At 47.0% G+C, this 13136-nt stretch overlaps 1 protein-coding gene across 2 annotated transcripts in view; it reads left to right on the top strand.

The window, feature by feature from the left end:
• Positions 1-8884: 8884 nt before the first annotated feature.
• The window catches only part of CRMP1 (collapsin response mediator protein 1), a 49109-nt gene continuing 44857 nt past the window's right edge, over positions 8885-13136 (top strand). Inside the window, exon 1 of one of the 2 annotated variants that reach the window (XM_082758677.1) lies at positions 8885-9426. In XM_082758677.1, the coding sequence (XP_082614803.1) occupies positions 9055-9426 (372 nt within the window). In that variant the 5' untranslated portion in view covers positions 8885-9054. Of the gene's footprint in view, positions 9427-11620; positions 11848-13136 lie in introns of those variants that run through there. The other variant, XM_082758676.1, reaches the window with a different exon arrangement.

Raw genomic sequence — 13136 nt, 5'->3', positions numbered from 1 at the left:
TTTTCTGTTAGTGGAAGGCAAGGAACAGGAATATGTTCCTGACTGGTAGCATTAGGTGATGGTTGGGCTTGACTCATGGGTCTTTCCCAACCTAAATGATTCTGTGATTCTTTAGCCTAGTACCAGCAATCTTGTAGCCTTCCCTTTCTTCACCTGAGGACAAGAATAACCTGCAATAACCTGCTTGTTGGCAGTACAGCTTAGGGCTCTATGTGACCATGAAAAGAGAGGAAACTCCAAAAACTGGTTTGGATACACCTACAGCAGATATAAAGTGTAATATCTTAAGAAGTCTGCAGAAAGCTCTTGCATGGCCAGCACACTTCTGGCTCAATTACTGTCTCTTGCATACCCTATTGTTTTTGTTTCCTACAATATCCCACATAGCTTCTTCTCCAAAAATTATGGCCTCCCCAGTATTATTCTGCCTCATTCTGCAAGATATTTTTTCTAGTTCTGTTCTTCCTCTTCCTGCTTGGAAAAGTTTTCCTATCCTAAGGTACAAGCCATAAAGGCTTTTTTTTTTTTTTTTTTTTTTTTTTTTTTTCCCTCCCAGTTTCTGATTTTATTCTTTGGGACACATGGGAGGTGTTTTATTAATGACAGTAAATTACTATTACTAGCTGGCTATTATAATAACGATTACAATATATCAATGTTTTAGAATTTTGTATGTGTATATCATTTCCCATGCTCTTGATATACTAAGATGTATGTTTCTGTAACAGATATGATGTTTTAGCCAACAAATGCAGGCAATGCATCACTGATGTTATTTAACAGTAATAATGATTCCCCATTGGAAAATGCAAAGCCAGACTTTGAAACTTGATATTTGAAGGAGGATTCAAATGATGAATTTGAAGTTATTCTGGGAAGAGGCATAGAAATAGAGTTTACTTGGAAGGTTGGATTTGTGATGGTTGTCATCCCTGGAATGAACTTTATCCAAAAGTCTATTTCTGTGGATCCCAGCTAATGCTATGAAACAGTGTTGGGAAGATGGCAGGAATTGTTCTTTCTCATATTGATAAATGGATGAGAGGAATTTGTTTACAGGAAGAAGTAGCAAAAGTATAGGATATACTTTTCATCTTAAAATCAGTGAATCATGGGAGAACATCTTGATGTGTTTAAAACAATTCAGTTTCCACAACGTGTTCTCTTAATGCTGGAATTATTGTGTTTTTATGGAAGCACCAAGGCACACTACTTTCCAAATATTTTATTTTGGCCTTAAATGAATAATGTTTCTTTCAATTGTGGAAATCCAGGTTCTTCTCTTACGTTTTTCTCTTTGTATTTTCACCTTCTTCTTATCCAGGGAACAATGTATCGCTCACACAGAAGAAGCAATACTGCTCTGAAGGAACACTGAAAAGTTCTTTGACCTGGAGGTTACCACAGCTGCTTCATTATGGGAAAATTGAGAAGCTGCACTGATTTACCATCTGCCATGTTTTAGCCACAAACTGTAGTGAAAGTTGGCCTTGTGAGCCAAACTGATGTGTGGTTTGAGATTTTGTTTGTTTGTTTGTTTTTCTTAGGATCTAAGCATTTGCATTTTAAAGAAAATTCTTTGTTAAGTACAGACCTGTCTTTATGGGTCTGCTTATGGGGGCATGTAATATCTTCAGCCTCGTATGGTCTTGAGAATCCCTAAACAATGCTTTGATCTGAGTTAGGATGCTGAGTAATTCTGAGGACACGTTACTTGAGGTGCTGGCTATGAAATGAGATTTTAAAAGGGTAAGTAGGAATTGAGGAGGCACTTGGAACATCAAAACACTGTGTCATACTACACTAGATTGATTATTGCAACCGTATGAATAGGCCACACTGAATTTTATTTTTGGATAAGTTATTCATATGCATACATGCTTTTCCTCAAAAATAGGTGTTTTTGTGCACACTGGTTGGTAATATTACATGTAGTTGCAAAATGTTTTTGCATCACTATGTATAAAATACATTTATGCACCCATGTCCCCTGCTATTCATATCTGAATACCTGTTTGTGAAGGCAGGGAGATGTGGACACTTGTGCATAAGTGGTTGTATGGATATGTACATTCCTTTTTTAACTAAAGCTTGCACACAGCACTGTTGAAGGCAATACTCAGGTTGACCTGAGTGGGAGTAGCTATGGGTACTGCTCTCCAAGACACTCCCTTACAGTGTAATGCACTTTCAGTGTTGATAACTATTTTATGATTCTTTTTTTTTTTTTTTTTTTAATGTTGAGCTAGCTGCTAGTATGTGCTGGTCTTTACAAAGCTTTGTCTCTCAGTAATAGCAGATATTCTTTGAAAGGAGGCAGAAGCATATAAACTGTGGAATCCCAAATCAGATTAATGTAATGTGCATTTCTAGATTATGATTAGTAACAAGATGACACGTTGGCATGGTAACACTTGAAACTTAACTACAAGTTCTTAAAATAAAGCAATGACATATGTGTAGGTTTCTCTCCATGTGCATTCCCTCCACCTGAAAACATGTATCATTTCCACAACTCTCAGGCAATTAAACCCTACTTCTTACTTTTGAATTAAGTGCAGATCTAAAACATCATGCCTCTTTCCTAGTAGTTATGCATAATCTCCCACCATGAGTTATAAATGTTGATAATGAGCCTGTACATTTTGTGACATCTTAGGCTTTCTGCCATTCAGTTTCATTTTAAAATGATTAGTGTAAGGAATATAAAGCATGCATCATTCCTTGAGGTTTGTACCACATTGATCTTTAAATTCTGCCACTTTCTAATATGAAAATCATCTTACCAATATTGGAAAATCCTGTTTATTATTTAAATTGGTAGACCAGTGGGTGCATTTCATGTGGCTGAGGATTGGCAATTAAAATCCCAACTTTACCTGAAATTGCTGTAATAAAGCGGTAAAGTTTTTAATGTGAGATTATCAGCTGAGGCTGAGAGCCTAGCTATTATTTTCTGGTTGCCTTATGGTGGAAAGTGCTGTCTAGTTGCCATAGAGTCTGTTCAGTTTCCTTTCACTAAGCAGGAGCTAACTTGTTTAGATGTGCTGTCTATGGCAAATGTGCCAGGCGCTGCTTTACATGTGTCATTGTTTTGTGTTAAACTTTCTCAGAATGCAAAATGGGGCACTTTGTTCGGATTGCTTTATATGCACAATATTGCTTTGACCAAATTCCTTACAGGCAGAGAATTGAGATGCTGCTAAGTTCTGACTAAGTAAATACAGCCTTCTTCTGTCACCCTATGTGGACAAAATGGGCAGTATTACATGAGGATTTATTTGGCAGTTCGTTTATTCCCATATACTGTACTGTATAGAGCATCACAAGATATTGAAAATGCAGCTTAGAGTATTTCCACAGCTCCTTATGCAACCTTGAGAGCCTGAATTCTGTTCTTCACACCAATATGTATGGCATATGCTGGGAGTACAGTGATTGACTCCTGCACGATAATCACGTTACATTCAGAATAATACAATTGCCAGGAAATATTTCACATACACACTTCAGTTCCCAAGTTAAACCTTATGCTAAGGCATGGCTGATGTTTGTCCTTGTAGACTTTTAAAAAGTGGAAGCCCTGATCTGTGCTTCACAAATCTACCTGCATTTCTAACTTGCAGATGAAGGATTTCAGTATTTGAATTTTCCATGGTTGTGGGGTGGAGGGAGGGACATGTGCATGCTGGGTTTTGCCACTAATCCTTTGGAAATCCTTTAGTGCCTTAAGGAGGCAGAGGGGAAACAGACATGAGGATTACAGAAATTTGCTCAAACCTCTTTCCTGCTTCAGCAGAGTTCCTTTAAAATATATTGTGCCTTTGGCTCCAAACATATTTGCATTAGAAATCAGTAGCTATGGGATTATGGACAGGAATTTTTGTCCCTCTTAGGAAAGAAAGTATACTGTTTCTTATGTAGGATGTGAATTAAAAATACATCTAACAAGTTCTATGTTGGCATCCGTGCACAAACCATTATTTGACATTGACTTGCAAGTTGAAGGTAAAGCCAAAAAAAAACAAAAAACAAACAAACAAAAAAAGTTTAAATGTATTAGATGAAACACTTGAACCAATGAAGTGTCCAGCAAATTTCCACTGGGAAAATTTCTCCCTGGGACCAAGATTTCATGCTGTCTTCTACTTGGCTAAATAAGTGCTCACATTTGATAGGTACTAAAGCATCACACTCTGTTTAATGTTTTCTATACGCATAGGAGTGGAAAAGAGTAGTTGTGGAGACCTACCTTTATTTGGCATTGTTGGGATCTGTGGTATAAATCTCTGTTCACTGTTATTTCTTTATGTAACAGACTCTTGCTATTGGAATATGAATATGCAAATGTAAATTCCAATATGGGAGGTTACTGTGCAGTGTGCACCAACCGATGCTGAATATTTGCATTTCTCCACTCTCTGAATTTTGGTTTTGTCCTCTATAAAATGAAGAAAAATGTAAGTAACAGGACAAAACCACTTTTTGCATAAAAACCAATACATAAAAAGCATGTGTGAGGCAATTCATGTACTCACTGATGGTCCTAAGCGGATCTTAAGAAAAAATGAATAAGCTTTTAGCACGGGGAGGGGGGGGGGGAATTTTGTCTTCTAGGAATTAGGAGTAATTTGATGGTACAGAGCTACCAAAAAAGAAAAAGAAGAAAAAAAAAAAAAAAGGAAATTGGGAAAAAAGGAAAAGTAGAAAAAAAATGTGGGCCTGAGAATCAGAGAGTTCAAAGTGGTGGTTCTCTATTTTGCTCCCTGTGATGACAAACAAGTCTTAAAGAATATGTAAATAGTTCAAAGAAAATCATTACATGGCTCACAGTACGTCAGACAAGACACAGCATGGAACAGATTTTTATAGCTTGTTTATAAATTAGGCTTCTGTCTTTTGTTTGGAATTTAGAAAAAGAAACCATGTAAATTAAATAAGGAGTAAAGATTCACTACTCACATTGGACTGAAACAAAGATATTTCCCCACCTCCTGAGGTATTAATGAGAAATCTGGGATGAATGGAGATCTTGCCTTTTGAGCACTATTGCTGTGCAGATATTTAACTCTTCTGCACAGCCACCAGTGTGATGGTAACCAGAAGTCATGAAGAGAAGTTGTTAGGGATGCAAACTGGGTTCCTTCCTTGAAGAGGTGCCAGAAGATGCACAAAAAGGCTGGGGTTTATGGCTTGATACTTGTTAAACAGATGTACCAACTTAGGTGTGTTTTTTTTTTTCAGGGGGGCGGGGTTGTAAATAAATACAAAAAGTTTAAATTTCTTGGTGTCAAAGTGGAGAAGCTAACTGAGAATTTTCAGTAACATTAAAGGGGCCTCTCTTGCTTTGATCTGTTCCAGTAAAACCTTACAGATAACTTTTCAGCAAAGATTTCCACTCTAAAACATATGTCATGGATATGAACTGTATATATGTATTAAATTTCAGTGTAACTAGGGGGATACAGGATTGTAATGAAGTCACAAAGTCTACTTGATGATTATCACAGATTTGTAACTCTCACTTAAATTATGTAAGATATGTTGACATTTTATCTTGTTAACAAGATGTATTTTTCTATGTTAGTTAAATGTATAATTTGTATAATTTTGTATATTAAATGTATGCATATTTTAAATTAAAAACTTTATAATTTTAATTATTTTTAAGTCTAAAATGGTGATGGAGCTTCTGAAATATAGTTGTAAATGCAGCTGTATCCTGGCACAGAAACTTAGAAAATCTCCATTTTGAGGAAAGGCCACCAACCATCAGCTATTTGGTCTGCTAACAGAGTAAGAAAGCCCAAGCTCTCACTCTGCTTCGCAGAGAAGCTGCCATTCAGCTTTTGGTGACTTAGCAGAATTAATGTGATTTAACAGAATGCTATTGACTGGATCACTTGTTCAGGAAGTGGGAAACCTGAAGCTTCACCAGCTTGTGGAGTTTTGGATCCATGGTTCCTACACGTAAAGGGGCTGTCCAATTCACCAAAGCATAGGATGGGATTCTGTGGGGAAGGCATACATGGCAGCTAGAAATACAGCAGTCATGTGGACCAGAGAGAGGGAGTCTCGGTGACTCAACTCAACTTTCTCTGGGAGAAAGAAATCTTGGGTTTCTCTCCTTCCTCCCTTCCTCCCTCCCTCCCTTCATCCCTCTCTCCCTCCCTCCCCCCTTCCTTCCATCCCTCCTTCCTTCCTTCCCTCCCTTCTTTCTTTCTTTCTTTCTTTCTTTCTTTTTCTTTCTTTCTTTCTTTCTTTCTTTCTTTCTTTCTTTCTTTCTTTCTTTCTTTCTTTCTTTCTTTCTTTCTTTCTTTCTTTCTTTCTTTCTTTCTTTCTTTCTTTTTCTCTCTTTCTTTCTCTCTTTCTTTCTCTCTTTCTTTCTCTCTTTCTCTCTTTCTCTCTTTCTCTCTCTCTCTCTCTCTCTTTCTCTCTTTCTCTCTTTCCTTCTTTCCTTCTTTCTTTCCTTCTTTCCTTCTTTCCTTCTTTCCTGTTCTAAAATATACAACAGCAAAAAGAGGTGCAAAATGTATATCACATTCTCTTCTGCCCCTGCTCAAGAAGTCCTTGAGACTTGAAAGTCTTTTTCCAGCTCCTGACATTCACAATGCAGAAGGAAAAGTTCCAGCTGCAACTGCCAAGTCCATAGACCTGTTGGACTTTGATTGAAGGTTTTTGTTGAGTGAAGCAAGCATGTCTCCAGGTCTTCTGCTGCCTCTCATCTAACCTATTTGGAATATAATTTATTTTCCATTGATGCTATGCTATGTCGATATAAAGATTAAAGGTCCTATAGGAATAGGATGCATTTGCAGTCAAGTTCTGTCCTTTCACCAAGTTATGCCAAGACAGGATGAGATGCAGTGTCTGCAGGAAAATATAACAAAACACTATATTTCTCCAAAACAGCATACATATTTTTAGGTAAACTCACAGGGTGACAGGGTATCAGGCTGTAACTGGGTCTTCTTCTGGAGCAGACTAAACTACAATTTCATCTCTTAGTGAACAGAAGAACAGTATGCATCTGTGCATTTAGAACACAGATTTCAATAAACTAATGGCTATGGTATGAAGAAAAACTAATTTAAAAGCAAAGAAAGTCTGATATGATTTTATGTTTATTTCTATCTTGAAAGTTTAATACTGTTTTCTAAAACATTGATTCAATGTGTTCTGAGTCTTGCGGTCTCCTTATGCATTAGCATTACGATGAATGTGCTAGCTTAATACTAAAAAAATATCATTTTTCTTTGCTATTTAAAAAAAATGAACAATTTTAGAACACTGAGCAATGTTAGCTAACTAGAACCCACATGTAAGTATAGTCCATCTTTCTTGCCTTTGTGGTTGTTAAACAAAAGGTGCTCTTCAGCTCTGAGTCACTGAGCAGATGCATGCATCACATACCATGTATCTGACCTACTGTGGGACCATCAGAAACATTTATTTCTGGAGCTTAAAATTCATCACTTGATTAGAAGGATAGATTTCATAAAATGAATTATATTTCCATCGCTTAGGAAGACATGAAGGTCATGCATCATGTTATGTCTACCACCTTCATATTTCAGTAACTGTGAGGGTCTGGTCCTGTGGAGGAGCAAGTGGACTTTTTGTTTGTTTTATTTCTCCCCAACATGATAAATAAATCTCAATGTTACCATTAAGAGCAAAAAAAATGAAGATTTGCCTACATACTAGAGAATTATTTAAGGAAGCATCAAAGAAATGCCCTAAAATCTATGCATTTATTTATTTTTTCACACGGCAATGAAATCTCCACATGATATGACTGCATTAATGAGGTAGCAAGGCTTATTAAGTGAACCGTGGAACCCTGTGCATCCATGCTCAGAAACACCAGCAGTGATGCTGCACCTACTCAGACTCGGAGCGCTAATAACCATAACTTTTGCCCGGTTCCCTGACACCCTCATGCAAACCACCTGGTGTTCCACGGCATCCAAGCCGGGAAAAGCAGCAGAGCAGGATGCTTGCCCAGGTGCGTTACATCGCTGCTTGGTGCATTCTTTGGGCCCGTGGGCAGCTGTTACCGACCCATCTGGCCACCCGGGTCTGCTGCCGATGGAACCCCGATGAATCCCCGGGGACCTCCAGCCCCTCCAACTCCTCCACCGCTTGCATCTGCCGCCTGCAGGCCCGCCGGGTGCTGAAGGGACAGCTCCGCGGGGGCGCGCCCGCGCTCCCGGGGCTCCATTGGGAGGGGTAGAGGGGGACGATGTTCCGCGGGGGCGCGCCCGGCGGTGGCAGCGAGGCTCCGCGCCGCGGGACCGCGCAGCGGGGCCAGGGGCTGCAGGGCGGAGCGGGGCCCCCCCAGCCCCTCCCCGGGCACCGCCGCAGCCTCCTCCTGCTCCTGCGGAGAGAGAGAGGAAGGAAGGAAGGGAGGGAGGGAGGCGGGGAGTGTGCAAAGTGGGAGAAACTGCCCCCCCAGCCGGCCTGCAGAGATTTCAGATTTTTTTTTTCCTTTTTTTTTTTTTTTTTTTTTCCTCGCTCGCACCGCACGGGGGGGGGTGCACGCAGCGGGCTCCCTCCTCCCCTTCCCTTTCCTTCCCTCCCGCCGCCCCCCCCCGGCTCGCTCTTTATACCGGGGGAGCGTGTGCACTGCGGTCCTTGCTCGGGGAATTGCTGCTGCGCTTCCTATTCGTCAAGGGCTTTCCAATCACCTGCCTCTGCCACCCTCTCCTCTCCTCTCTTTGTACTTTATTTTCACGTGCTCTTTACTAACACGGCTATTTTTAAATACCGCTTGGATTTATTTCTTTCTCTTTTTAAATTTTTCTTCCTTTTTTTTTTTTTTTTTTTTTTTTTTTTTAATTCTTTTGGAGGGGGTGGATGGGGGGAGGGAGGTTACCGTTTGCATCTCCCTGAGGGAAAGATCCCACCAGCCAACCCAGCTCCGCCACTGCTGCATCCATCCATTCATTTTTATGGTCACCAGCAGCCTATCCCGGTAGTAGAAGGTGCCGAGAAGTGGGAGGCAGAGAGAGAAGAGAGCGAGGGAGGGAGGAAGAGCTCCGGACAGCGAGAATGGCCGAGAGAAAGAGGAACTGGAATAAAGAAGATGACCTGCCCGTCTATCTGGCTAGGCCGGGCACGACAGCCCAGACACCGCGGCAGAAATACGGGGGGATGTTCGCCTCCGTGGAGGGGGCCTACGAGAACAAAACCATCGACTTCGACGCCTACAGCGTGGGGAAGAAGGGATCCCGGACCCCTCGCAGCGGCAGCCGGCACGACATGCTGGACGGGGGGGACAACTACAGCGAGACGGCCAGCGACGTCAGCGAGGTCTCCGGCTCGGTCATCAGCTCGCCCGGGGAACGGGAGGACAAGACCCCCGGCGTGGAGATCCGCTACCCCGCGGGAAAGGAGCTGCTGCAGGGCCACGACAACGGGCAGGTGAGCGGGGAGACCCCCGAGCCGGGGAGGATGGTGGGGGGGCGTGCCGCAGAGCCCGGGCAAGGGGATAAGGGGGGGACGGGGTCTCGTTGCCAGGGGTCTTTCGGCTCGGAAGGTCGGGGCAGTGCCCCCCTGTCCTGGCCCGTGAACTGTCTCACTTGCCTGAGCTTTCAGGGGGCGTCTGGGGGGGCACGCAGCAGAAATCATTTTCCTTTGTAAGTGATGGCGATGAGTTTTCCTTCCTGCCGGCTAAACGCCGCACACGCCGGCTGGGCGGAGGAGGGGGCTGGAGGGCAGCACCGCCCCCCTTGGCCCCCCTTTTACCCCTGTGTGTCCCCCCCCATCCACCCCCGGCCCCGCAGCCCGGGCCGGACGGGGCGAGCGGCGGAACAAAGCGGCCCGGCACGGCTCGGCACGGCTCGGCCCCTCCGCACTTTTGGGCTGGTCGGGAAAACTCCGCCGAGGCTGTCCCAGTGGAAGCCCCTGGCTCTGCCCCGACCCCCTGCTGGAGCCCCGGCAGCTTTCATTGTCTGCCGGGCGAGGAGAATGTGTAGGGCGGGAGCATCGCCCCAAACCCCTGCCCCGGCTTCCCCGCCCTGGGTCTGCAGGAGAGTGAAGGGAAAAGAAAAGTGAGGCCGGTAGGCTTCTCCATCTAACCCCAAGTCGTGGCATATGGGCTGGGGGCACAGCCAGGGGTTGGCTCTGCTGGGAACCGGGTCAGCGATTTCCCCTTCGGAAGACACGCAGCCTGGCAGCCCTGCCCTGCACAGCCATTCGGTGCGGATCCCCCCCCTCTGCCTCAGCACCCCGCCTGGAGACTCTGTGGCCTGCCCACGATCTGCTCTTTCTGCAGGCAAAACCGAGCTTTTCCCCTCTTTCCTCCCCTTCTTCAGTTTGAGTATGAAGGGGTGCTGGTGCCCCCCCGTGGGTCCCCAATTCAGGTGGGTTTCAGGGCAGCACCTCGTGGGACACAGCACCCGCAACCGCCCCGCAGCGACCTTGGGACCTCCTGCGGAGGCTGCCAGCTGCAGTGCAGCCTTCCCTTTCCCACCTCACACCATGAACCCCCGTGCCACCAGCAGTGGGAGGACACCCTGCGCATCCCCCATCTTTTGGGACATCCTTGATGTCTCCCCCCAGTTTTTCCCTGTGGGCCGCTTCTGAGTTCAACCTGGAAGCCCTGGCTGGTGAGCACATTGCACACTACCTTCATGGGTCTCACCATGCTCCCAATCTTTCTTAGGATTGGACCCAGGGGTGAGGAGGAGACTGGGGACAAAGCTCCCTGGCTTCAGGAGGAGTGTAGCGAGCAGCCACCCACCTGCCTGACCCCTGCACAGCAGGGACTGGAGCTGTTGCTAAACCCTGAATGGAGATTTTTGGGGATGTGTCAGGGACACCTGGCTGGAGGACATCCTGTGCCTGTGTGCGTGTGGCAGGGCTGTGTGTGCAGCATGCCCCTGGCTCCTCATGCATGCGAAGGGGGCTAATGTGCCGGCAGCCTTTACCTTCCCTACAGCTGGACGTGGACCCTTAATCAAGCACTGGGTGGACCCCCGGTGTCAGAAGAGAAGGGAAGCTTCCATTTAGCCACGTTTCCCCTCTGGCAGTGTCTCCTTGGCCTGGCCATGCCGACTCCAATCCCCCCCCGGGGACAGGGCAGAGCTGGGAGTGCCGCAGGGACAGTGACAAGGGGGCAGCGTAGTGACAAGGGGGACAGCGGTGCTGGGGACGGAGCCGGCAGTGCCACTGCCTGCCCCCACAGCCGCAGAAATGCCCCCCCATCCCACCCCCTCGTGGGACCCCCCCTCCCGTGGGACCCTGCCGGTGACCCCAAACGTGCGAGCGGGGCGGCGGCGGGGCCGGGGGGCGGCGTTTCCCAGCGCCGGTGCGGGGGGGAGGCTCCGGCTGCCTTGATGGGCAGGGAAAGGGGGGCCGGGGGGGGGGCTAGGGGTGGGGGCCAGGAGGGAAGGAAACGCTTCCTGGGTTGAGCTGAGCGAATCCCGCTCCGACCTGCAGTCGGGAGGGCGCTGCTGCCGCCGGGAGAGGCAGCGCTCGCCGACACCCCCCCCCGCTCTCCTCCCCCTCCCTTCGGGAGCCGCGTCCCTGTTTTATTGCAGCCGGGGAAAAAAAAAAAAAAAAAAAAAAAAAAAAAAGGTGCCGGGTTTGCCTGGCTCTCCCCTTCCTCTGGGCGAGGAAACTTTGCCTCCATTACACAGCTCTGCCGGGTCGCCCCCGCCCCACCCCATCACCCGAGCGAGCTCCGATTTTTTTATTCCCGTTATTTCCAACCGGGATTTTTTTATTTTTATTTTTTAATTATTTTTTTTTGCTGCCGGTCCTCGGGGCGCGTTGCGGGTGCCGGCGCTAGCGAGAGCCGACATGTCTTACCAGGGCAAGAAGAGCATCCCGCACATAACGGTAAGCGCAGCCCGGGCCGGTGCCCTCGCTCCTTTGTTAGGGGGCCGGGGGGGGGCGGCGGGGAGCCCCATCTCCCGGGGCTGCCTCCGGGGGTCCCCGGGGCTCGCCTGGGTACCGGCTCCGGTGCCTTCTCCACCTCCTGCAGCTCCGGGCTGGGAGTGGTTTTATTTCGTTATTCGCTTTCCTTTTATCGTTAGGCTATGATATTGTCTCCATTGTCTTTGATTCTGTTATTTATTTATTTATTTACCATCGCTATTTAATTTTATTTTATATTTTCCCCATCCCTCGTCCTCTGTGCACCGTGCTCCCTCGCCACCCCCATCCCGGTGGCGATGGCTTCGGGCAGGGGGGGGCTCAGTAGCGGCTGTACCCCGGTGCTGGAGGGTTTGAGGGACCAGGGAACCAAGGGGGGGGACAGTGTAGGGTCGGTGGAGTAGGGCCCCGGGAGGCTCGGCCGCCGGGCGAGGCAGAACAAAAGAGGGAGGGGACGGAGCTGCGGCACAAGGCGCCCCCGGCGGGCAGGGGAGGGGGTCCGGGGGGGCTGGGGGCGCGGAGGGAGGGAGGGAAGGAGGGGAGGTGGGGAGAAAGCGTGGAAAAAGGGAAGAGCGCCATGATGCCAGCACCTCCGCGCCGTGCCTGCATCAGGCAGGGTGGGGATCAGAAGTCAAAGAGTTAATCATAACCATCCTCGTGCTGTCGGTGCCTGTCTCCCGCTAGATGCTTTTATCCCCCTACAATGGAGCGGGCTTTCCATGCCAGAAAGGAAGGCTCCCGGTCCTCGGAGTCAGTATATTGTTTTATCACCCCCACCGACAGGCTGGGAATAAAGGCGAGGCAGAGGGAGGGGGCTTTCATGGGAAATTTCTCCCGGATTTTGGCCACGCTGAGATTTTGCAGCGTGGGTCTCCTGGCTGGGGCCCGCTTTGCTCTTGGGGGGCTGGATGGGGGGATGATGGGGAAATGGGGTGAGCTCAAAAGAGGTTTGGGTGTGTTGAGCTAAACCGGCACGGTTGGGGTGCTGGGAAGCTGGGCGAGTTGCTGTAGCTGTAGACAAGGCTGAGAGGTGGGTGTGGTGGCTGCCTAAGCAAACACCATGGTGGTGAGCAGAGAGACAGGTTTCAGAAAGGCTTTTTGCCTTAGGAGATGGGAAAATGTACCCTAAAGGCATTATCTGAGTTGGTGTTGCAAGGCTTGAAAGCACCTCAAGGCTTTCTCATTATTTAAAACAAATCCTTTAGCCAGAATCTTTGGCTAAGAGGGGAGCAGCACCCTTCTGAAAGCAGGGC

The sequence above is a fragment of the Aythya marila genome (genome assembly GCF_965140915.1).
Source record: "Aythya marila genome assembly, chromosome: 4".
Taxonomy (NCBI): Eukaryota; Metazoa; Chordata; class Aves; order Anseriformes; family Anatidae; genus Aythya; species Aythya marila.
Note: the sequence above shows the minus strand (reverse complement) of the source record. Positions and strands in the feature narration are given on the sequence as shown.